Source organism: Camelus bactrianus, chromosome X (assembly GCF_048773025.1).
Source record: "Camelus bactrianus isolate YW-2024 breed Bactrian camel chromosome X, ASM4877302v1, whole genome shotgun sequence".
Classification (NCBI taxonomy): Eukaryota; Metazoa; Chordata; class Mammalia; order Artiodactyla; family Camelidae; genus Camelus; species Camelus bactrianus.
In genome coordinates, this window is record NC_133575.1 from 113835419 (window position 1) to 113859624 (window position 24206).

At 59.3% G+C, this 24206-nt stretch overlaps 3 protein-coding genes and 1 long non-coding RNA gene across 9 annotated transcripts in view; 3 read left to right on the forward strand and 1 right to left on the reverse strand.

Moving 5' to 3' along the window:
• The first annotated feature begins 1650 nt into the window (after positions 1–1650).
• LOC141576254 (melanoma-associated antigen 8-like) lies at positions 1651–2796 on the forward strand. The gene is made up of 2 exons (XM_074359003.1): positions 1651–1783; positions 1981–2796. Exon 2 carries the CDS (start codon positions 1981–1983, stop codon positions 2794–2796), a length of 816 nt encoding a protein of 271 aa, XP_074215104.1. The 5' UTR covers positions 1651–1783.
• Positions 2176–14671, reverse strand: EOLA2 (endothelium and lymphocyte associated ASCH domain 2). Of its 5 annotated transcripts, XM_074359896.1 has the most exons (6): positions 14402–14671; positions 13898–13950; positions 12685–12800; positions 12274–12385; positions 11879–12159; positions 9560–11079 (listed from the first exon to the last, which is right to left on the reverse strand). In XM_074359896.1, the coding sequence occupies exons 5-6, from the start codon at positions 12129–12131 to the stop codon at positions 10856–10858; spliced, it is 477 nt and encodes a 158-aa protein (XP_074215997.1). In that variant the 5' UTR covers positions 12132–12159; positions 12274–12385; positions 12685–12800; positions 13898–13950; positions 14402–14671; the 3' UTR covers positions 9560–10855. The 5 variants fall into 5 exon arrangements, with proteins under 5 accessions (XP_074215998.1, XP_074215997.1, XP_074215995.1 ...); XM_074359894.1 differs by lacking the exon at positions 12685–12800; XM_074359895.1 differs by lacking the exon at positions 12685–12800 and having other exon boundaries at positions 12274–12394.
• On the forward strand, positions 7810–9519 carry LOC105064969 (heat shock transcription factor, X-linked member 3). Its single transcript, XM_010950004.3, is given in 3 exon segments — positions 7810–8508; positions 8925–9431; positions 9433–9519. Coding segments are annotated over 3 exon segments (1089 nt in total). The 5' UTR covers positions 7810–8013.
• A 193-nt stretch (positions 14672–14864) lies between the features above and the next one.
• The window catches only part of LOC141576446 (uncharacterized), a 282985-nt gene continuing 273643 nt past the window's right edge, over positions 14865–24206 (forward strand). For both annotated transcript variants that reach the window (XR_012504856.1, XR_012504855.1), the window contains exon 1: positions 14865–15814. This is a non-coding gene — a long non-coding RNA (uncharacterized LOC141576446). The remainder of the gene's footprint in view (positions 15815–24206) is intronic.

Sequence of the window (24206 nt, forward strand, 5' to 3'; positions counted from 1 at the left end):
GTGGTGCTGCCCCCTCACCTCTGCCCCAGGCTCTCAGGGAATTCAGACCTAGTTCTGAGGTTGGCAGAAGGAGCCACAACCGGTCAGCAGCAGAAGGACTCACAGGATGTGCCAGGACTCAGGAGAAGGACCCTTTGGGTGGATGCAGGGCGTGAGGAGACCCTCACCCCAAAAGAGATGGGAACTTACAGTGTCCGGCTTGAGCTGTTTCAGCCCTAGGAGTCCCCGGTCAGGTCTGGCCGGATGGGGCCTGCCATCACTTCCGTCACGTGGTTGGGGGTGGGGTATCTCAGGGTGTGAGGACCTTGGTCTGAGGGGAAACATCAGGCCAGCAGAGGGAGGAGTCCTAGGATATCCCACGTGTCAAGGCAAGGACTCTTCATGAGGACCAAATGTACCCCGCCATCTCAGGAGAGGAAGGACCCCACCGGCTCCAGCTGACCCCTGTTCCCAGCCCTGGAAGGAACAGTCAGTGGTGGCCCTAAGTGCCGTGCTCACTTCCATCCTGGGTGGGAAGGTGGGAGTCTTCAGGGAGTTGAGGTCTGGGTCTGAAGGGCAGATGTCAACTCATCATCCCAGGTGGGGGCAGGGGGGAAGAGCAGGCCCTGGCGGGAGTAAAGATGCATGGCCTCCAGGCACTGAGGGCACCTCCGCCCAGGGCAGAGGGGCCGATCCCCGCTGCCAGTGCTTCTGGGTTTTTCGGGGGGAGCTGGGGGTGGATGTTGTGTAAATGGATCCTGGGACCAATTTCCACGTAGGGGAGAGGTTCCCCAGACCAACGACAGTTCTCAGACAGCAGCAGAGTGTTCAGGAATTCAACCGCGTTCTGACACTGTCTAGCCAGAGATGGCATCGGACCCTCTGGTTCAGGCTCAGTCCTCCAAGACTGCCCTCCCCCCACCACTTCAGAAGCCCACCGCAAGGCAAGGTTCTTGCCTGTGCTGCTAAATGGCCAGCTGTAGGTTGGGGATTCCAACTCCCTCCTCCTTGGGTTTCCAACGCTGGTGACAAGTCGAGGCTGTTACGTGTCCTTCTGAAAGACCTGTCCTTCTGAAAGACCTTCAGAGGTTGCCACGCCCTCCTCCTCAGGTTTGGTTGATTTGCTAGAGTGGCTCACAGGTCTCTGACAAACATACTACTTCCTAGATCACCAGCTGAACATAAAGGGCATGAGTCACGAAGAGCCAGATGGAAGAGGTGCTAGGGCCAAGGTGTGCGGGAGCGGGGCCGACTTCCCCGCTCTCTCAGACAGCGCCACTTGCCCCAGCTCTCTACCTGCTCGCCAACCCAGAAGCTCTCCAAACCCATCCTTTTGGGGTTTGACGGAGGCTTCATTACATAAGCACGATTGGTTAAATCATTGGCCACTGGCAACTGAACTCAAATCTCCAGCCTTTCTCCCCTCCCTGGTGGTGCTGGGGAGGGGCCAAAAGATCCAAACTTTTAATCACATGATTGGCTCTTCTGGCAACCAGCCCCATTTTAGGTGCTTTGCAAACACATCTCATTCACATAAAAAACAAAAAAAGCACATTCATCACTCTCAACACTGAGGACATCCCAAGGGCTTTGGGAGCTGTGAACAAGGAACTGTGCCCAGAAACCAAAGTCAATGACCAGAGGTATCCTTGTCCTGAATCACAGCAGGAAAGGGGCCTCCTCTCCTTTCTCTCCCGCCTTTCAGGGAGGTGAGGACCTTGGTGTGAGAGGACGGGTCAGATCATCTGAAGGAACCACGCCTTGGCAACAGAGAGAAGAGTCCCGGGTCCTCCCAGGAGTCAAGGTGAGGGCCCGAGGGAAGGGTGAGGGGACCCGCACGCCCACAACAAAGATGGGACACCAAAGGAAACCTCGTTCAGCCCTAGAAACCCTGGGAAGGTCGATAAGCTTGTCCTCCCACAAGGCCACTGGGTCCCCACCTGTCACCCCGGCCCAGACTCCTGTCAGCTGCCAACACCTGTCATTATGTCCCTGGTTCAGATGAGTGAGCTCCGCCAGGCTGTGGAAGACCTTCAGGACCCAAGAGACGCCCAGGGCCTGGTGGATGTGCAGCGGCTGGAGGCTGAGCAGGAGGGGGCCGCATCCCCCCGGTCCTCCTCGTCCTCCTCCTCCTCCTCCTCCTCAGTCTCCTCTTCCTACTCTGCCGGTGCCGAGTCCCTGCGCCAAGGGGCAGAGCTTTCAATGATGGCTGACCTGGTGAGCTTCCTGCTCCTCAAGTATCGCAGGAAGCAGCCGACCACCAGGGCAGAAATGCTGAGTATCCTCAGAGCATACCAGCACCACTTCCCTGTGGTCTTCAGCCAGGCCTCTGAGTGCATGCAGCTGGTCTTTGGGGTGGATGTGAAGGAGGTGGACCCCAAGGAGCACTTGTACATCCTGGTCCCCACCCTGGGCCTCACCTGTGATGGGATGCAGGGTGATGAGCGGAGCATGCCCAAGAACGGCCTCCTGGTGATACTTCTGGGTGTCATCGTCCTGGGGGGAGAGGGGGCGCCTGAGGAAGAGGTGTGGGGAGCACTCGGTGTCATGGGGGTGCATCCTGGGAGGGAGCACTTCATCTATGGGGAGCCCAGGGAGCTCATCACCAAAGCGTGGGTGCAGGAGGGGTACCTGGAGTACCGGCAGGTGGCCGACAGCGATCCCGCTCGCCACGAGTTCCTGTGGGGGCCCCGGGCCCACGCGGAGACCAGCAAGTTGCAAGTCCTGGAGCATTTGTTTAGACTCAACAGTAAGGGTCCCATTTCCTTCCCGTCCCTGTCTGAGGAGGCCGTGAGCAATGAGGAAGAGGGGGCCTGAGCCAGACTTGCAGCCGCGCTCCTTCCAGGCCCCTGTCCAGCAGCTTCTCCTGCCGGGCAGGAAGGGAGTCCATCCTTCACTCTGTGTTTGCAGAGCGAGCGGTCAGCCTTGGAAGGAGTGAGGGCCCGGGCCAGCTCGGGGGGCACGGCGTACAGCATCTCTGGGCTCCTCCTGTCCTTTATGGTGACGTGGAAATTGATCTTTGTTTCCTGTAGGTGTTTTTCAGTGCTGTTCCTATTAATAGAAGATTTAATAAGCTTCAGTATCTAACTTTGTGAATGACATTGATCACAACGTGTGTGTGCTTATCCAGTTCAAACACAACAGTTTTCCTCTTCTGTAAAGGAGACTGAAATCTCTCTCTTTTTTTTTTTTTTTTTTTCCTGTCATCCTGGATGACATAATATGGAATTGCAATTAGAATTGTTCGGGAAATGTGAGAGTAATTAGCAATAATATAGATGAGGGAAGATTTAGAACAATAAAAGTAAAAATATTAACTCGCTTCTTATCCCTTCTTGTTTGTCATTTTATACGTGTAATATCCCTATGTTTAATTGGATTTCCACGGGTTATTTAAGAAAGTAGGAGAAAATCAGTCTGAATCAACAGGATCCCCGCTCACCGTCTCACTTCATCCGCACACATTCACCGAGCCTCTGCTCTCCGGAGGGCTCTGTGTTAGTGGGGACACTAGGAAAAGCAAGACACACCCCACACCTAGAAGGACAGGCTAGGAGCCCAGTCACATCAGGAAGATGGTGACATGTCCCTGAAGTCCCACAGAACAAGGGAAAGAAGCGGCGAGGCGGAGGGGGTCCGGGAGAGAGCACCCAAGTGCAAGTGCGCAGAGCCAGGGCAGGTGGGGGCTTTGGGAAGCTGGGCTTCCTTCTGTGGGAGGTGACGGTAATGAAGCTGGGTGGTGGCGGCGGCCAGACTTGAAGAAGGCGTGTTTTGGGTTTCAGAAGCCACAGTTCGGATGGAAGGGCGGCTGGGAGGGGGCAAAGGTTGTTCCTTGACTCCCTTCCTAGGAGCTCGGTGTTGAGTCCAGCTGGGAACGCTCCCCCACCCCTCAGTGTAACCTAGCCTCTAATCGGGAGAATTTACTTAGTTCCATTTACGAGGCATGCTTTTTGGCTGATTAGCTCTTCCACATCCTACTGAGCTGCGTGTTCTCTAACATGACCTGGATAACAAACCAACCAGCCAAGTCCCAGAGGAGGGAGTGGAAGGGTCTGGGGCCAAAGAAAATCAGAAGCAACTGCCAATCATCGCGGTTCCAACAGGCAGCGCGCCCCGCGCGAGGTGCTTGGCGCACATCGCACGCACCCCTGCAGTCCTGCGGGCCGGGCCTCCTCACACCCGCCCACTGCACAGATGAAGACCCTGGGGTCGTGGGGCTCGGGAACCTTCCCAGGATCACGTGCTAGTAAGTGACGGGGTGGGGCCGAGACCCCTGGTCTGAATTCATCTAGAGCCCACGCTGCGCCCACCCATCGCAGCCTGCGGCCCGCCTCCTGACCCAGAGTCCACTTGTCTCCTCAGTGTCCTCATGGAGTCTGTCGGGTGACAGAAAGTAGGATCCTGAGGCCCAGGTAGTAAAAGCTGGACCAAGAAAGGAAGGTGACTGTGACAATCAAAGCCAGGGTGAGCACTGTCTGCGGTTTCTTGAGAGCTGACCCTGCCAGGTGGTGGCACTGCTGTCCAGTCCCAGCCCTTATCCCCCACGACAGCACCCTGCCCTGGTCTCCTCCTTCCTCGGGGCCCTCCTGGCCAACTCGAACCTGACCTGCTGACTTGGTCATCACGGGGGGTGGGGGTGTGGAGAGAGAGAGAGGGAGAGACAGAGACAGAGAGAGAGAGAGACACAGAGAGACGGAGACAGACAGAGACAGAGACAGAGAGACAGTCACGGAGACAGACACAGGGACAGAGCGAGAGCCAGAGCGCGAGACTGGGCTTGAGACTGGGATTGGGATTGTGGTTGACTGCGTCTGGAAGGCCACATTCCTTATGGGATAACATCCCTAACGTAGACTTTTCAGAAGCTGGAGAAAAGGTAACACTAGGGAACATCCTGACACCGTCTCCCCGTCCCCAGTCGGGGAGGGGAGCGGCTGTAACAGAGCTTGCCTGGGGCTCCTTTGGAAAGTGCATTGCACCCGACGGCCCCTGTGCCATTTGAGCTTCTAAGGATGGCTTTCCCGGGTCTCCTTGGCCTTGGACAACTACGAAATGAGTCATCACTGGACAAGGAAGACTCCCCTTTGCTGCTGTCCCTGCGGGGTGCAGGTGGCTTCCGGGCAGACACAAGGCCCCCAGTCTGGGCTGAGGCCGTGGGCTCGGGCGTCCGCAGTGGACCACAGGCCGGCTCTACTTCTCCGTCGGGCGGATCCTAGGCCCACGACTCCACCTTCCCCGGCCCGGCCCGGGCCTTCCCTGCCACCTGCCCCGGGTCAGACGGGAAGAGTCCACGGCGCTGCACCGCAGAGCGCTCAGCACCGCCAAGGGAATGCAGGCGCCCTCCCACCTGCTCGAGCTGTCGCAGTGACCGTGCACAGCTGCTTTCAAGGACACTAAAGCCAGCTCCTGGGGGACATACAAATTTGTTCGTTCCAAGATAGGCTGGGGACCCCGTTCACATCCTAGTCTGCTGTCCTCAAGGACCTCTTTCCTGGTCTGGAGGGGGAGGCAGATACACCCAAGGTCTCAGGGAGACAGGAGCACCCCATCTTGGGACTGGACATGCAAGGCGGGCTGTGGGAGCCTTGGGAGGGAGCCTGGGACCGGAGGAAGCCCTGACTGCCGAGGTGGCCTGGAAGCCGGGCCGGCCTTGAAGCCGGGCCCCAACATGCAGAGCGGCCTCTGGATAGAGACGGGCATCGCCACCCGACGAGGCAGCTTGAGGACACGCCCAGACAGGGGAGTTCTTGGCGGGTCCCAGAGCAGCTGGGGACTGGGTGCGGGTCTGGCCCAGGGCCCATGGATGGTGACGGAGAGCGCTTGGGTGGTCCTCTGGGCTGGCGGACACCAGGGGCTAAGGCAGGTGCAGCGGCCGGCGGGCCAGGCTGGGAAAGGCAGGCCTTGGACGTCGTGAGGGCTGGTATCGAGTAACAAGTGTCCTGAGCCGTGGCTGAGAGCGACCCCTGGGGCGCTACACGTAGCCACGGCCCAGCCGGCCCCCCCACTGGGGGGGGGCAGGGGTGCGTGGGAGGGAGGGAGGCCGACCTGTGAGGGGGCAGGCCCACCAGACCCAGGGTGTGAGGGAGGGCTGGAAGGAGCGGGCGGCAGGCGAGGCCACAGGGCTGGGATCGGCCCACCGATGTCCCAGCCTTTGGGCCCCCTTCTGAGACGCCCCCATGGCCTCCACTGAAGTTCGAACTCTAAGGACACGTCCCTGCAGGAGGGAGTGACCCGAACAAGTGCTCTGTAAACCTGTTTAGAGGCACAAAGACCTGAGCCCAAGCTCTAGTCTCGGCCTAGGAGCTCCACGAAGGCTGACAGTCCTCAGACTCGAGGGCCCCTTGGGAGAATCTCTTTCGAACCCCTTGCCCTCCCCTTCTGGAACAGGGAGTGGCCCTCAGAGAGGACAGACGCCTCTCCTTAGCGGCAGAGCTGGGATGAGGACCTAGGAGCCTGGCAGACGGGCCTTTCCAGGTCCCATTGTCTCTCCCTGTGCAGTGACTAGGAAGAACAGCCACCACAGCGGCTACAGAACACGTGTCCCCCCAGACCACTGTCCTGTCTGTCCTGCCATCCGTGGTGAAGACGGCTCTCGGGCGGGATTTGTCCCATCCCACACCCAGAGCCTCATCTATTTTCAGTCACACGTGGACGGGCTTTCCGTTGGTCACGTCCAGCTCAACAAGTAGGAATTGTCCTTGGGAGTGAGTCTGTAGAGTAGGCCCCTTGAGAAGTACCGCACCCAGAGCAGGCAAAATTATTCAGTGTACCTGCCACCGAGGTGACGGCGGGACGGGGACCCAGGGCTGGGGGTGGGGCTGGCTCGGGGAAGGCCAGCAGGGCAGGCCTGGGAGCAGACCAGGGAAATGCTTGCTCTCAACACATCAGAATACATGCTGAACCCCCAGATCAAGGACTGCAAAGGGGAAGAAGCAGGGCAGAGCCGAGTTGGAAGCGGAAGGCCAGCAATCTGGCAGGGCAGGAGCCTAACCCCCCCCAGTGACAGAGGGAAGAGGGCCTTAGAGCAGCCTCAGGGGAGGCTGAATCCGAGGTCTGAGGGAGGTGCTCTGGCGCGGACTGAGGCCGGTGTTCTGAAAGTGAGTGCTCTCGGGCCACGAGGAGTTTCTATGGCAAGAAATGGACACTAAAGAGGATCCCATGTGCTCTGGAGAGGGGTGGGGCTGCGGACAGCGGAGCTCAAAAGGAGGCTCCAAAGCACAGGGGAGGATGCGGCCATCCACTCACGCGGCACGGGGGGAACCCTATGTGCCAGGTGCTTTGGTGACACTGAAGTGGGACGTGGGGAGTGCCCCCACATGCTCCCACACACAGCCCCACTCTGGGGACAGCTCGACCCAGGGGCAGGAGAACGGAACACTTCCTTACGGCCCATCAGAGCTGGACCGACCAGCCAGCAGGAACAGCTGGAAGAGACCAAGGCAGGAGCTGGTGGCGGGGTGGGGGGAGGGGGCGCTGCCAGCCAGCCCGGGCCAACCAGCCCACTCGGACCACCACTTCCGGGAGGTGCAGTCGCCCGGGGCCCATCTCACCCCTGCCGCCTTGGTGGTAGCCAAGCCAGGGCCAGCCAGGGCCTGGCCCTTGAACAAATCGGAGGCTGGCAACAGGCCTCCCCAACCTTTGGGGATGGAAACAGGATCATGTCTGTCCGCCCACTCAGGGCCTGGCCCCTGGGAAAAAGGTGCCTGGCAGCAGATGGGAGCCTTCTCCCGGGAACTTGAACATACCTTCCTACACTTTTAGAAAACAGAGAAGCTGGGGGCTCTGTACCCCTCGCCTCCCCTCCCCTCCCCTCCCCTCCCCTCGGCCAGGGCTCCCTGTCCAGACCAACTCTGTGACCTCACGTGACACATAAAGAGGACGATGACCAAAGTCGCTGGTTGCCCTGCTACCGAGATTCTAGAATTCTGCGGACACTATTTACTGGGCGTCCCTGCTCAGATTGAAGGCACTTCTGCCCTGAGAGCTCAGTGATCTGGTCTCAGGGAGAGCGTGTGCCTGGTCTAGACTAGCTGCATGGCGAGTCAGAGCCCCGACGAGGAATATACGGCCACGGCGGCCCCCGCAGCTGATGGAGAGCCCCCAGCGGGGGCCCCATCGGGTTCATCCCCGGATCCAAAGGTGGATTCGAGGGGGATTTTGGAGAGGCCCGGCGACCAGGCCGAGAGCCAAGATCCAGGCTCCCAAGACAACCAGCCACCACAGGACCCAAACCCAGGTCCCGCCAACGTGGACGGAACCCATGGTGTTCTTGGGCTCTCCTTCCCGAGAAAGCTCTGGATGATAGTGGAGGACGAGGCCTTCACGTCCGTGCGCTGGAACGACAAGGGAGACATGCTGATCATCGAGGAAGACCTTTTCCAGCGGGAGGTTCTTCGCCGGCGCGGCGCAGACAGGATCTTTGAAACAGACAGCTTGAAGAGCTTCATCCGCCAACTGAACCTCTATGGGTTCAGGAAAATACACCTGCCCGGCACTCTGGGTCGCTCTCCGGGGAAGAAAAGGCTGATGGTAACGTAGACAGCCCTTCCGTCTCCCGAGTTCTCTGTTCCTGGAACAGCTTCCTAGTCCTGAGCGGATGAGTGATGTGCTGGGCGGGGTTCATTCCCGAGGGGGACTTTTTTCCTGTGAGCCAGTACTGAATGAAGGCTGAGGCAGTCCGGCGTGTCATGGAAGGCTCGCCCCTTAGAGATGCCCTGCGGGTGTGACCGAAGACCCAGGGGCCACTTCACGTCAGGGAGCTAGAGTGACACCTCAGCCCAGGCACCACGTAGCTTTAGTGAGCGCACACTCCAGGGCGAAACAAAACTTGCCAGGAATTTAAAAAGACCTTTTCTCCACAGTCAAACAAGACCTTTATGACGGAGGTGGGCGGGGAGGAGTGAATATTTCCCCCGAAATGACGAGAATGATTCTTGTCCTTTCAGATCTACCACAACTGCAACTTTCAGAGAGAGAAGCCCCTGCTGATCGAGAACATGCGGAGAAAAGGTGACCCGAGAGCAACTGCTCGGCCCGCTTCCAGCACAACCACCCCAAAGAGAAAGAAGCAAGCCGTCCCACCTATGAGATGCACCCAATTTTTCCATCAGAATGACTCCACCAATGATGCCGACAGGAAGACCCAGAGGGAAGCCCCCCGTGCTCAGGTGCCCAGCGGCTTCCGGGCCTTCGTGCTCCCTGGCGTCTTGTCTGCCGGCCGGGTGGCCAGGTTGGTGGTAGTGCAGCGTCCCTCCAGCGAGCAGGGCGGCCCGAGTGGGGAGGGCACCTCCAGGAATGTCACGCTAGTGCCCCCGGCTACTGCCGGAAGGGACGGTGCAGGGGAGCTGCCCAGAAGCCCCCCCGTTTGCCCCGATCCCAGCTCGGTGGTGTCCACGTGCAACACGGGTTACTGCATGCTGCTCGCGGCCCTTCTGCTCATGGCCCCCAACCAGGAGGCCCGAGGCCGATGAAGAGCCCGAGGGCTCTTCAGATTACAAGTGTGCTCTCTGCGAACAGTTCCAGAACAACCCAAAGCGCTGAGCTCACAGACCACTAGAGACACACGAAGAGCACCGTCCTGTAACCATGAACATTTTGGGCTTTAATAAAGAAAAGCAAAACTCCCCGGGACTAAATAAACAATCTGCGAGACCCGCGGGTCCGTGTTCTTTCTCGCGTTCGATTCCGCACACCTCTCACCAGATAAGCCCGCGGAGGCTGGAGACCCCGGCCGGGGGCAGGCTTTGGTCCCCATCGGCCTCTTGCATCTGAAGCTGTGGCATCTCGGACACCCGCCCAAGGAGGTGGGGAGCGAGCACTGAGGCGAGCCCAGGAAGGTCTGGTCCGCTGGGCCGGGCCTGCCCGTCAGGGGACAGACAGCCTGGCTTCTGACCTCGGGGGTGTCTCCCCCCCATTACTCATGCATCGCGGAGCAGGAGGGTCTTCCTCCTGGGTCCCCCAAGGATGCCAGAAGTTTCTGATCAGCAGCTCAGCGTCTCCAGCTCACGATCCAGGGGCCCCCCACGGAGGCCCGCCGAAAAGTAGGGCCACCCCCTCCACCAAGGGCTGAGAGCACTGCAGCCTGGCTCCGAAGAGACGGGGGGTTGCAGTCAAACGCCTGGGGGGAGGCCCGTCACCCTCGAAGGTAGCAACCACTGGAAACCCTACTCTCAAGTGACCAACCCCCCCCCCCCAACAAATGTATAAAAGATCTCCCACCCAGCGAACACCAGCACTGCTCACTTCCATCAGGGCTGTAGTTAGGACCCTTTCTTGGGACGTGAAGCGGCCGTGCGGCACGTCTAACACACCGGCTCCGTGAGCCAAGGGACACTTTACAACAGGGCGAGAGTCATCTGCGAGGCAGACGGTGCTCTTTCTGAGTCCGACGTCCTCTTGCCCGGGAGTCAGGCCGTCGCTGGCTGGTGACTCCCTGGCAAGCACTCAGCGCCCGCTCCAGCCGTCCCACATCGTCTCCTGGATGCTCTTCAGACCCTCTAGGGGTTTTGACCAGAACAAAGGCGGGGAGAACACTCACCAGCTCTCTCAAAACACATTTCTCTACACAATCCAGAATCAGCAGGGCCAGAATGAGCAGCGGCCTGCAAGGCCGCTTCCCCTTGTCCTAGAGGTCCAAAGTCCTTGAGACTCTGTCACCGAGCCCAGGGAGGCATCTCCCTGCAGGGGTCCCGCTCCCCCGTCCCCGCGTCCCGGTGGACACATCTGTTTCCGGGAACAGCACAGAGTGGGGAGCGCCCTCCAGGGCGGCGCCGATTCAGAGCGAACCAGGGGAGCACGTCCAGGGCGTGACGGCGAGCTGACCGTGCCACGGTTTAGCTTGGTCTCTCGGTCACCTCCTCTCAAGAGCCCACGCTGCTCAGGCCTCTTGCCCAAAGGGGACCAGGTGCTTGGGGACGTCTACCTGGAAGATGCCCTTCCCGCCTCTCCTGGGCACGGGCTCCAGTAACCACCGGGGGTTGGAGAGCGTGGTCAGGTACTTCTGCTGCAGGTTGGTCAGGACGGCTCGATTCTCCAGTTCCACAACCTCCTCGGGACCTAAGTTTTCTGGGCACAGCAAAGTGTCCCCAACGTCAACGAGCCCTGTGCACAAAGAGAGAAGCACACAGATGTCTTCCCTTCCATAAACCAGGCCTGCCCCTAAGAGAACATGGTTATTCAAGGTCACAACCACTAGAGACGGAGGCGATATCAGCACGTGGACCCAGGGTCAACTGGGTCGCGCTGGCTGAGCACTTCCGAGGAACCGACGTCCCTCTTCAGGGCACTTGGGGCGAGGCCGAGGGAGTGACCCCACCCACGTCAGTGCTGAAGGCCGCAAGTCACGATCAGAAGGGGACCCTATGGGCAATCAGGTCCCCAGGCAATCCGCCAGGTGACAGGTGCTGATGCAGGACCACAACCCATGAGGGTTTAGGGGACTGGCTCAGGTGGCTGCAGCGTTAGGGGACTGGCGCAGGAGGCCGCGGGCAGCAGGGGTGGGCCAGGCGTAGGAAGCCTGGAGGGCAGCCTGAGTCCACAGACCCCTGACCTGCTCTGGGTGCTGCGCTGTTCATCACAGTCTCTGCGGTGCGCCCACACATGTGCACTGGCACGCTCACGCTCACACACACACACATGGAAATGGCACACGCAGTCCTGGACCCTCCTCTGCCTCTTAGAGCCCAATGGGAACTGAGGCCCCGAGCAGCGGTGAGGGAACTTCGGCCCGCCAACCGCCAGCCCGTGGACTCTGGCTGCCCCTCTGAAGGTGTCTTGCTCCAAGAAACCGCAGCCCACACACCAAGGTATTTGAAAGAAAACAAGTCACAGAGGCCCTGCGGGAGAGCCTGGGGGCCGCCCTCGGAGGCTCCGGAGCAGGGCTGGGCACACCACCACTTGCCAGCTATGACTCCGCGGCCAAACTTCTCCCCATCCTGAAGCAAGGCCTGGATCTGGGCAGGGGTCATCCCCAGCCTCTCCACCAGCAGTTCCCTCCAGGCAGTGTCCTCCCAGTCCCTGTGTGCGATGTGCACGGCCAGGGTCCGGTGCCGGTGGCCGCTCAGCAGGGGACGCCAACGCGTCTCCAGGGTCTTGACCCCGTTCAGGACGAAACCTGCATAAGGCTGCCGGAAGGAGAGGCAGCTGAACTTCATCTCCTGCAGCTCCCCTGACCTCACGTTGCTGGGGAAACACAGAAGCAAGTGTCAGTAAGCCAGAGGCGCCGGCCCTCTGAGCTCACGGCCCGTGGACCTGACCTCCCCACAATGTGCCCCGGTGCCCTGACCCTCCACTGACCTGGACGGTGGGGGATCAGAGGGCGCTGGCTCCTTCCCTGTGTTCACGCAGTCAGCTCACAGGCCCAAAGGAGGAGCTTGGTCACTCGGAGGATCTGTCCATCAGATGGAGTCTGCGGGGGCTCACAAAGGAGGGTGGGCACAGGGAGAGAAAGGCGTGTGGTCAGTTCTACAACAGAGGTCCCCGAGCCCGGGGAGCACAGAGCAGGTAGAGAGGGCCCCTCGGCTTCACAGCCGTGTGGCCAGGCTCTGGTCCTCTCCCAGCACAGACAGGGACAGTCCTGGGCTTTGCTTCTCTCCCCACCCCCGCCCACCCCCCGCAGCTCCCCGGCCCCAGCATTCCCAGTGCCCTGCAGATGCCCCATTACCACCCTTACCCCTGGGCTGCGGAGCGCAAATCCTTGCTACCAACCTCAGCCCAGCCCTGGGACGCCCTGGATCTCAGGTGTCTCCTCCACACGCCTCTGGGTGCCACCTCCTTCACCCCTTCCGGCACCCCTGCCCTCCACTGTCCACAGATGCCCCCGCCTGGAGCCCAGAGAACCGACAAATGAGAGCAGGAACCACCGGCACTGGTGTAAGCTCCGTCTCCATGCCGGGCCCTGGCACGACCACCATCCACATCCAGGAATCAGAGATATCGATCCTCCAATATCCCAGGAGGGGGCAGTGCTACCGTCACCCCACTCCACAGCTGAGAAGGAGGCGCCGAGGTAGAAAGAGATGGCACGTGACTCCAGAGGGCCTGACCGCATGCACCGCGTCCTCGCCTCCTTGTACCTGGAGGGGAGGATGGCTCCGCCTCCCTGAGGACACAGCTGTGCGGCAGGAGGAGCAGGGCCCCAGGCCCGAACCTCAGCTGGGTCTCGGCACCTGGCGGAGCCCCAGTTTCCACGTGGCTGTGAGGACGGGGCACATGGCCCCAAAGGCACCCAGCCCAGTCCCTTCTAGGGCTTTGCTTCTCCAAGCGGAACAGGGGCCCACGAGGCCCCACATGCTCTGGCTCCTTCCCTGGCTGCCTGCTCTCCTCTCCCCTTTATTTACCCCCTGCAGCCATGAGGGCCTCCCTTCCAGGCCTGGAACATTCCTAGTGTGTTCCTACTCAGTGACTTGGTGGGTTATTATGGGGTACACTGCGTTCCCCGCAAATTCATGTGTTGACGTCCCAATGTCAGGTACCCCAGAGCATGACCTTACAGATAACAGAAAGGGCTTTACAAAGGTCATCATGTTAAAATGACTTCCTCAGGGTAGACCCTCATCTCATAGGCCTGGTGTCCTTATAAAAAGGAGAAATTTAGAGGCAGGCACACACACAGGAGAACTCCACGTGAAGACGAGGCGGGGCTCTACAAGCCAAGGGAGGCCAGCGACTGCCAGCCAACCCCCGGAAGTGCGGGAGGCACGGGACAGATCCTCCCACAGCCCTCAGGAGGGCCAAAAATCGGCCGCCACCTTGATCTCAGGCTTCTAGCCTCCGGAACTGAGAGGGGAGGCATTTTTGCTGTGTAAGCCACCCAGACGGTGGGCCTCTGACACGACTGCCCAGGACAATGGACACCGAGGGTGGGTAACTGTAAAGGGAAGAAGGGGGCGGAGTGCCCTCCTGTTGATGCAGAGGGTACCTGCTTGGCCGCCTCAGGAGGAAATGCTCTTCCACTTGGCTCAGCTTCCTCACCTGCAGGGGACGAGAGAGATAAGGAGAGAAGGTCATCAGCTAGAAGACAGCAACATGAACCACAGTGTCTTCTCCTCAGCAGGGACTGGAGACCACCGGGACCCAGAAGGGCCCGACTGAGGAGAAACACACATGGCATCTCACTCGGGGCTGCTTCTGCTCTTCAGGGCAGTGGGTCTCTCGTCCCCCCGCTGGGTCAGGGTCCCCACGATGCCTCAAGCCCGCAGCAGAGAAAATCACTTCACCTAAGTAGATCATGTTCTCACCGCCCAGCAGACCCTAGATCCAACAGGAGAAGTCGACACCTGAAGGATTTGGGGGCCCCACAACACGTTCCCCTCCATGGAATCCCGGGTGTGCCTTTCCACCGGGAGGGGATGGGAAAGGGCGGCCTCGGCTGCCATGCCGCTCCCAGCCCCACAGCCCGGAAACCAGTGCCCCGAGGAGGTACCATCGGAGGACACGGCGAGTCTCGGCTCCCTCCGGGGCTGGGCGGGATGGGTCCTGGCTCCGTGAGGGCGGCGCGAGTCGCGGGGACTCTGGGACGGCCCGGCGGCGGCCACGCGGCTGGACGGTCTTCCCCGTCCTGGGGACTCCGAAGTACTGACAGGGGACTCCGAAGTACTGACAGGGGACAGCGCCAGCTGGCCCTAACCGCGCTCCGTTCGCAGACTCGCTGACGCCCCTTATTTCCGGGTGTACGGAAGCACGTACCACGTACGCACGCAGCACGCAGGTACGCAGTTACGTAACACGCGCTTAGGAACAAGGACTCGTTCCCACGTAGGCCCCGCCGCTAGGAGGCGCTGTTGGAGCCGCCAGGCCCTGTGGCCCGCGGGACGACCAGGCCTGAAGGAGGTTCGCAATCCAAGGCCGGGAGCGGCACCGGAGGAGGTCAAGGAGGTGGGCGGGGCGGAGAAGGGGCGAGGAGGGGCGAGCCGAGGGGCGGAGCTGCGGGGAGGAGGCGGGGCTGGGAGGAGCTGGGGGAGGAGTATCAGGGGCCGACCTGTGGTAAAGAGCTGGGGAGGAGGAGTTGCGGGAGGGGGAGGCGGAGCCTCGAGAAAGCGACAAGGGAGAAGCCGGGGCGGAGCTGTGAGGAAGCTTGGCGAGGAGGAGCTGTGGGAGGAGATGGGGAGAAGCAGGGCGGAGCTGCGAGGAAGGAGGCGGAGCTGCGGGGAAGGAACTTGGGTTGGAGGAGTTAAGGGAGGCGCCTGTGGGGCAGGTGTTTGAGGAGAGCTGGGTGAAGAGGCAGGCAGAGCCGGGGAGGAGCAGGGCGGGGCTTCCAGGAGGAGGAGCAGCTGAGGGAGGAGAAGGGTGGAGCTGCGGAGGAGTGGGGCGGAGCTGAGGAAACGCTGGGACGCAGTGGGCTGGAGCTGGGAGGAGCTGGGGGAGCAGTTTCTGGGACTGAGACGTGGGAAAGAACTGTGTGAGGAGGCGCTCCTGGAAGAGGCGGCAGAGCCGGGGAGGAGCAGGGCGGAGCTTTCAGGGGGAGGAGCAGCTGAGGGCGGAGCCGAGTGGAGCTGGGGAGGAGTGGAGCGGAGCTGACAGGGATGGAGCTGTGGGTCTTGGGAACCCATGGAGGGTGGGCGGGGACAGGCAGTGCCCTTTTGAGTCTCTTGACATAGGCGTCCAGTCCAGGCCGCAGCAGTCGGCCAGAGTCGCAGTGGCAGCCCCCAGCGTTGTCAGCGACCTCATCGGACCGTCGGAATGGACCTCAGACGACAGGGAGGCGGAGAGAGGGCGGAGCCTCTGGGCTGAGTCCTGCATCTCAGGGCTGAATGCTCAGGCCAGTTCCCCTCCTCCAGGCCGCCCTGGGACTGCTGGCCAAGTCCTGAGGTACAGTCTTGGTCTGGCCTTTCTGCAGGTGAGAAGGAAAATCCCCACACTGTTTCCTGCTGCTCCGCGGACCTGGGGTCCCACACAAAGCCAGCTTCCCTGTCAGAGCCCTTTTCTGTCCTCTTCCTCTCCCCTGGGGGCTCAAGCCACTCGATGCCACCCGCCTGGCTCTGCTCCTTTGGTTCCCTTACCGTCGCCCTCCCTCCCTGTTTCTTTGATGACCAAGTCCTGTGTCCCTGCCTCCCAAGTGACCGATCAGAATAAATGCTTCTCTTCCTGTCCCCACTGCCCCTTCCGGAGTTCAGGCCTCATGGCCGGGGCCTGTGCTATTACCTGAGCCCCCCACCGGCCTGGACGCCTCCTGTCTCTCCTCCTCCAGGGGCTGCTCCACACGTGTCTAACTGCACATGTGTCCTTGTCAGCCCCAGACTGAAAACCCTGCCAAGTCCTCTCTTGTTTAAGCTCCAACACCTCGGGGCCCAGGTAGGGCCTTCCAGTGGCCCCAGCTCTCCCTCCTGGCCACCCAACAGTCTAGGTCACTGGGCTGTCCCTGCACAGTGAGCGCACTTGCCCTACCCCGACTGGAGGCTTTGGCACGCGCGGTTCCACACCTGGAAGGCTGGCTCCTCTTGTCCTGACAAACGCCTGTCCTCCTTCCGGGCGCAACTGGAAGCTCCCCATCTCCGCCCGCCCCCCGGGCGCCAGGCACTCTTGTCTGGGAGTTCTGGTAATGCTGCGCCTTGCTGCTGCCATCCTTCCCTGGGCTTTTCCTCCTGGGTTGTAGCTGCTCTCCAAGAGTCCGTGGCCCGCTCAGCGGCGCTGGGTCCCTTGACGGCGAGGACAGTGTCTTACTCATTTCCCTAAGCTGGGTGCTCCGACACGGTGGGGTGGGTGCTTAGGAAACTTTGGGTCCGCAGAGGACTGCTTTGTCTTCCAGCGAGCTGCACCTGCTCTCTCCTTGCAGAAGCCCGAGGAAGCAGGGATGCTGGCCCTGAGGTGAGGGGGCGGAGGGTTGCCTTCATGGGATTTAGGCCTCCGGGCTGCGGGGGACCTTAACAGTCACCAGATCCAACTCAGCCCATGCCGGCATCCCCTCCTCGGCTTCTTGCGCCCATAGAATGGTTACCAGCTGTGTCCTGACACCCCAGAACCTCCTCCTAGCGGTTTCAAATCATGAGGGACGGTTCCCGGAACGCTGGGCTGCTGCTGGAGCTCCTCCCGAATCTTGCTTGAAGCAAGAGAACTTGCCCAGTGAGCCGGAGACGTTTGATATGTGGCTGCTGGTGGGGAACAGCTGTGATGGTGCTGCGTAAGGACCCCCTTTTCTGGCCCTCCCCTCTATGCTGAGAAGCAGGGTGCCCCAGGTCCCCGAGGAGGGGAACAGGAAAGGGAGGAGTGTGGTCTGATGTGGGGACAGTTGCAACGGTAGTGGCTGCCGGGCCGGTTCTCTGCCGGGTGTGTGGGCCCAGGAAGAGTGGCCTGGCCCTGTCGCAGGTGGGCGTGGGCTAGTATTCGGCTGTCCCTGTGAAAGGCACCCGACTGCAACTCAGTTTTGATTTTCCGTACAAGTCAGTGGGCGCCGATCCTTACTACAATCTGATGTCTGACTTCCCGGTGAGTTTCTTCACCTGCTCCTTCCCGTGTCCTCCACAAATGAAGTCCTGGAAGAGCGGGCCTCCTCCCCCTCCCTCTCTGGTCATCAGGGTGAGTCAGCCTTCCCTCCCAGACTGGGCCTCCCGGCCTCCCCCTGCTTGCGGATCCTGCTCCCTCCCTGCCACTGCCCCTGGACCGCACCCCACGGGACAGGAGCGAGTCCCCTCCTCAAGCTCTGCTTCTTCCCCAGATGCACCCAGTCTTCCCTGTTGGACGTCCTTGCTGTTTTTGCCATTGCCCTTTGGGGGTGACAGTGGCCCCGGGACATTGCCTGTTCTCTGGAGCTCAGGGCACCTGTTCAGAGTCACCTTCCCTTTCTGGTCCCTCCTCCCCAGGGCACCTGTAGAGCTCGGTGTCTCGGGGGCCCTTCTGAGCACCTGCCTTTGCAGTTTCCCCTCCTTCTCATCCCCAGTGACCTTGGTCCATCCTGCCCCCGGCTCAAGCCACCCCTGGGAACTCGCCACCGCTGTTCTGTCCTGCTCCTCTCCCTGGCTCCGCCATCCCTCTGTTTGCCCCAGAGGTCCTCCCAGCCGTCCTTTCTGCCCCCTGTGACTTCCCAGACCCCCGCCCCTTCTCTGTGCCGGGCACACGCCCCCCTTTTTCGCTGAGAGGCGCAAACCAGGCGCAGACCACGCCGCGGTAAGTGCCGCCCCACCGCACGCGCCTCTCGCAGGCCTGAGCGGGTTCCAGTTTGTTCCTGTGGCAGGTTTCGGGGCACCACAGGCCTGGGGCTGGCTGGGCCCAAATTCTCCGTTTCCCTCCTTCCCGGCAGGGCTGGTTTCCTCTGTGAAATGCCTTTTGCCTGTCTGTCTACTTTGCTGCTTGTCCTTTTTGTGCTGAGTTGTGGGGGGTCTTTTTGCAACCTGGGTGCTCATCCCGCCCTGGTTGTTTGTGTTTCAGATGCCTCCTCCTGCCCCTCGGAGGCTGGTTTCCTCCTGTCTTCGTAGGCCAGCTTTGGACTCAGTATTGGCCTAGAGGCTCCAAACTGTATGTGACCCCAAAGGTCAGGGAGTGTCCCGCCCCCCCCCCCAGGCCGCCACCCACCCCCAGGCCCGCCACCTGGGGTGAGGATCCCTGAGGGGGAGGTGCCCCGGTGTCCAGGGCTCTGCCCGTGAGAAAGGGCTCCTTCCTGTCTGTGTAAGTCAGTCGGTTACCGCCTGGCTTCAGTTCCATGCCCTGGACTCACGCGGGAGAAGCCCGGGGCAGCCGTGCAGCTGTGGGAAGACAGCAAGCCTTGTTTCTTCTGCCCCAACTCTCCTGGTTTACCTCCCGCCCCTCTGGCCCGTCTCTAATCTGCAGGCCCTGTCCCCGGCTTCCGCTGTGTCCCCTGGCAGCTCCAAGCTCCGGTTGGCCAAGGCCCTCTTCACACGGCCCAGATTGTGTGGTCCAGCCTGAGATCTGTACGTATTTCTGATTTTTGTCTTCATGACTCTCCAAGGCCTCGGGGAGAAGCTGCACCACAGGGGACCTGCCGATGTGGGCGGAGACGTTGCCGCTGCTGGTCCCGTGGTGCCTGCACACGGACCCTGGCACACAGAGTGGGAGCCAGAGGCGTGTCTGGGCACTTCTGGCGCTGCCCCGCCCGCACTCATGTTACAGACCATTCTGCCACCTCCCACGGAGGCGGGAGATGCTCTTTCTGTGTCTCCATCACTCCTAAGCTCTCCTGACTTCGTGCTCCTTACCGTCCTCGGTCTCTGAGCAGAGAAGCCCCAACCCGGGTGCCAGGCCCTCCACAGCCGGACGAGGGGCTTCCTGACACCATGCTGCGGCCAAGCAAACGGGCCCAGCTTACTTGTTTGCTAGATTCAGTTGGGGTGGGGGTCTGGAGCACGAGTTGCCGTCCCCTAACCGTGGTTGCAGGGCTTGCACGAGCAGACTGATGTGCTCTGGGCAGAGGACCCGTTCAGCCACCTCTTGAGTGTATCTGTGTACTCGCCATGGGGACTTTGCAAAGTGCAGAAAGGATGTGAAGAGTCAGGACCAAAGACGCTCATAAGGCATCGCCCGGAGGCAGAAGCGTTCACAGTTGGGGCATATTTCCCCGTTCTTTTTCTCGGCATTTTCCCTTTACTCACTTGAGTTCATGCAGTGTTAACGTTCTCTCTTACGTTTTTTCACTTGGCATCAACTGTTATCCCAAGTTCTGAAAGGTTCCTCAGAAGACATCTGACTAACCCCACACTTCATTCTGGAGGATGTTGGATTCCAGGCTCTCTTGCTCAAGACCACGTGACACATCCTCGGGAATGGCCCAGCGTCCCTCAGACAAGTGACACCCGCTGCTCAGAACCTCCAGCACGGGTCCTGGGGTGGCTGCAGAGACAGAGTTGATTGAGTCTCCCATACCTGTGTTGAGTTGGGCCCTGTGTCCAACGGCCTCGAACTATCTGGTTGTCCCATTTCCCAGTGTTGGGTCGCCCGGTGCAGAGCCCGAGGTCCCTTTGGGAAGGGCTGGGGGGTCATTCCTGTGTCTCCTGCCACAGTACTGTAATGTCCTTCCCCCATGGACCCGGCCACCTCCCTAGTCGGTTCCAGGTCTGAAAACTGGCTCAGGGGCAGAGCCTGGGCAAGGGATCACAATTCATTTATTGGGGTGACTGCCCTCAGCCTCCCACTGTCCGTTCTTGCTCTTTTGAGTATCTGTTCTGGGCTGTGCCTTGGTTGGTTGCTCCTCCCTCGAGCCCCCAGGAGGCCGTGTTGTCCTGGCCACCTCCCCTGCTCTGTGGGTCAGGTCTCCTGGTCACTGGTGTCCATCATCATAGCCCCTGGCTTCTGGCCGCTCAGTGTCACCTGGAGACCCCTGCTGCAGTTCCTGCGGGGCAGGGGCCATCCCTTTCCTCCCTGACCCGGGCCAGCACCCCCACCTGTGCTGTGCGGTGGAGGCCTGGCAGGCGGGTGACCACCTGTTCCCGGTCTTCCTGGTCTCTCCTGGATGTAGCGCTGCAGGGCCCGCAGCAAACCGGGGCAGCTGGTCACCCCGTCTCCTGGGACGCAGGGCCCCTGTGGGGGAAGACGCGGGTCCTGTTTTGCTCCCTTGGGGGTGAGGTGGGTGCACGAGCTCCGTGGGGGTGGACTGCTACTTCTGGCGCAGGAGTTTCAGAGACACTGGGGAGTCAGGTCTTCCGGGACCTTCTCCTAGGCTCCCTGTCCCTTGTGTCAGGGGTGCAGGCTTTCCCAGGCAGCTTCTGCTGCTGGCCTGACGGTCCTGCCTTGGTCGAGCGTTCAGCCGTCTTTGAGGTTCGGCCCCTTCTGTCAATCCTGGGTTGGACTTGTGGCTGCTGCCTGAGACGGGGCTGCTCTGTAAGCTATGGAGGAGACTCTGGGGCACCCTTGGTTCCCGCCGTATCCTTGCCCCTCAGCTGCTCGTCCCTCTGCGATCGGCACAGCAGAGATGTCGCTGTCTGTTCCCGGCACATTCCCCACATCTGGGCCTTCTCACCTGCCGGGACATTCCTCTCCACCTGCCAGCCCAGCAAGTGTTCTGACGTGGAAGTTCTAGCAGCTGGGCTGTGACCTTGTGCCCAGGCCTCTCTGCACACCGCCTCCCCCCAGGATGGGGGTCCTCATGACCAGTGGGGTGGGGGTGACAGTCCCTCACCAAGACCCCATCTCCCCACCTGTTCTTTGGACCCCTCCAGAACCAAGCATCTCAGGCTGGGCCCTTCGGGAAGCTGGTCCTCGGAGGGAGTTAGGATGCCAGCGGCTCGCTGGGGACCTGCATCCACTGAGGGGGCAGGGTGGGCAGGGTGTCCCTTCAGCCTGCGGTGTCCACCTGACATTTCCTGTCAGCCCGTGCGGGAGCTGCAGAGCACGGGTGGGCATTAGAGGCCCCCGCAGTGGGCCCAGTGGTCAGGCCCTCGCAGTGCCCGAGGCCTTGCGATGCAGACGGACCGACCGGGAGAACCAACACCCAGAGTCGGTGCCCGAGGCGTGGCTGCGTGCTAAGCGGAGCGCACAGGGCTCTAGCCACCTCTGCCGGGCGCAACGGCGCTCTGCCCTGCGGCCTGCCTGGAGGGAGGTGCTCTGGCCTCTGGGGCATCAGACAACCGCTGGGTTGGGAAGGGCTTTTGCTGCCAGCCATCTGTGAGCGTGGGTGTGAATGCAGCCTGATGGGAGAGGGCAGATCTGGGCACCAAACTTCATAATGCAAAGCACACTGAAGTCCGCGGATGCCGGTCCTGTAAGAGGCTTCTTGATGGTGCAGTTCACAGGTGTTCACTTACCTCTGCATCGCTCAGGGCTAGGGGGTGTGGGGCCACCTTCCAGGAGACCTGTAAACCACAGTCTGAAACGAGACCGAATAAGGTTTGGTGAACGTGAAGAGTGGGGAACTGCTGACAGAGCAAGGGGCTGCGGAAGGCCTCAGAGATGAGGGCCGTTTGAGCGGGTTTTGAAGTAAAAAGTGTCTCCTTAGCTGGGAGATGGGAGAAGGACCAGACACACTCAGGGAACTGAGACAAGATGTTTGTGGAACATGCCCATGGGAGATGTGGCTGGGAAACTAGATTGGGTCCAACTCAGAGACCACTCTATAGAGGCAAACTTCTCTTCCCTGAGAAGAATTCGATGATTCACTCATTTGGTTAGTGATTTGACAATCCTGAGTGTACCTACCACTGGCCAGGCAGCAGGTAGACCAGAGGGGTGCATGGGTGAGTCAGATGTAGCCCTGTGTGTCCCAGAAACTGCCTTCCTTGTCCTTGCTGAGCTGCGCATATGCGTCCCACTCTGGAGGCCGCCTCATTCTCCTGGCTTGTGATGAGGTTTCCAATTCTCCTTCCTGACTTTAGACGGAATTTTGGAGAGATGACGTTAGGTCTTTATCTTTTGAGGATTACTGCTGGGGTGGGGGTGAGGGTGAGGGCTGGCTCCCACCAGAACATAGATTTGCCCCCTGTGGCACCCTGAGTGGACCAGATTGAGCAGAGTGGCTGCTATTGACAACCCAGGGAAGGAAGACATGGTGCGGATTTGCCCAGACCAACTCCCCGATGGCCGGAGCTGTGACAGCCTCCAGGACCAGGAGGGGTTTAGCAGTGTGGTTTCCCTCGCCTACTGCCTCTGGAGCTGCTGCCTTTGAAGGAGGCGGGTAGGCAGTGAAGAAAGACAATGCTGGAAGGTGGCCTTGGCATGTTGTATCGCCCAGCTTGAGTGTTCCCAAGATACTTGGAGAGGGCTTTAGGAAAGGGGCCAGCTTCGTGCCTGAAATGACACTAGCTAGGGTTTGATGCTAATTTGATGCTGCTTGCTCATTGTGCCATCTGCTGGCCAATTCATCCAACTTCACCTTTTTTTAAATTAAGGTATAGTTAATTTACAATGATGTGTTAGTTTCTTATATACAGCATAGTGATAAAGTTATACGTGTATATATTATATATATAATAAATATATTATATATGTAAAATCTTTCTCGTATTCTTTTTTGTTATGAATTATTACAAGATACTGAATGTAGTTCCCTGTGCTGTAAAATAGGACCTTGTTTATCTACTTTATATATAGTAGTTTGTATCTTGTAATCCCAAACTCCTAATTTATCCCTTTCCCCGTTCCCCTTTGGCAATCATAAGTTTGTTTTCTATGTCTGTGAGTATATTTTTGTTTTGTAAACAAGTTCAGCTGTCTCATTTTTTTAGATTCCACATATAAGTGATATCATATATTATTTGTCTTTGTCTTACTTAGTATGATCATCTCTAGTTCTATCCATGTTGCTGCAAATGGCATTATTTTATTCTTTTTTATGGCTGAGTAGTTTTCCATAATATATATATATATATATATATATATATATATATATATACACTTTTAATTAAAGGTGATCGGTGATGAGAGCACCCATGGCAGAAAGCTCCATGCACTATGAGTGTAAAAATGAGGCCATAAAACTAATATGTCGATATATTGTAGAGTATTTCTTCTTTTCCTCCTCTGACCATCCCTGCCTTCTTGATCTTTCTAACTTTCCCAAGTCAGAGAGATGTCAGATACATAACAATGGATATTAAGATAGATTCCTAATGCTCACTACCACAAGGTTATAGCAACCGAGTTTGCATTTTCCACGCATAGGGCTTATCCCTAGGCACTGGCATGGGAGCTCAGTGTTTGTGTTCCATGGATCTGCGAGGGTGAATGTGTTCCCTTTCTTGAGTGGCTGTGTGTCCAGTTAGCTCACAGGCTGGGTCAATGTATATGGCACACAGAGGGGCTGTGGGCTGTGTGCTCAAGAAGGGGTGGAATGAGGGGGTCTAGAGCCTGGACTTTGGGACCCAGGATGTGGGTTTGGAGTCAGCTCTTCTCCTCCTGTGTGGCCTTGGCATTTATTATGTGTGTGTTGTCTGTCCTCTCCCGAAAACCAGGTGGCACAAAATGCTGCTCACCTCCCAGGGCTTTGCCAGGGCTCAGCTTTGCACATCCTATCCTCTCCTGGTGGGGCCCAGGCTCTCAGTCTTTGCTTCTACTTTTGCAGGTTGGAAGCTATCCAATCAGCACTGACTAGGAAGCTTTTTCTTGATTCCCAGGCTTTGTAAATTTCAGAGTTCTGTAACCGAGATCAAGGGATTTTGAGGCAATCTTGGTAAAATTCCCTTATGCTCTTTGAAAGATCTCAGTTGTGTCATGTACACAATTAGATAAGTGGTCTAGAATAGTGCTTCTCAAACCTTTGTGGCCATGGAATATCTTGGTCTGGCTGGAGTTTCAACCTCCCAAGCAGATCAGAGGCAGGCTGCCCGCCTAAAGTAAAACCCGGTCCCCAC

Bases quoted from the DNA above. Each gene is read 5' to 3' on its own strand.
- EOLA2 (XM_074359894.1), bottom strand. From the start codon at position 12,131: ATGAAGTTCAGCTGCCTCTCCTTCCGGCAGCCTTATGCAGGTTTCGTC. The intron at 11,080-11,878 runs GCAAGTGGTGGT...CTTTGTGCACAG, and splicing joins TGGCCGCGGAGTCATAGCTG to GGCTCGTTGACGTTGGGGAC.
- LOC141576254 (XM_074359003.1), top strand. From the start codon at position 1,981: ATGAGTGAGCTCCGCCAGGCTGTGGAAGACCTTCAGGACCCAAGAGAC.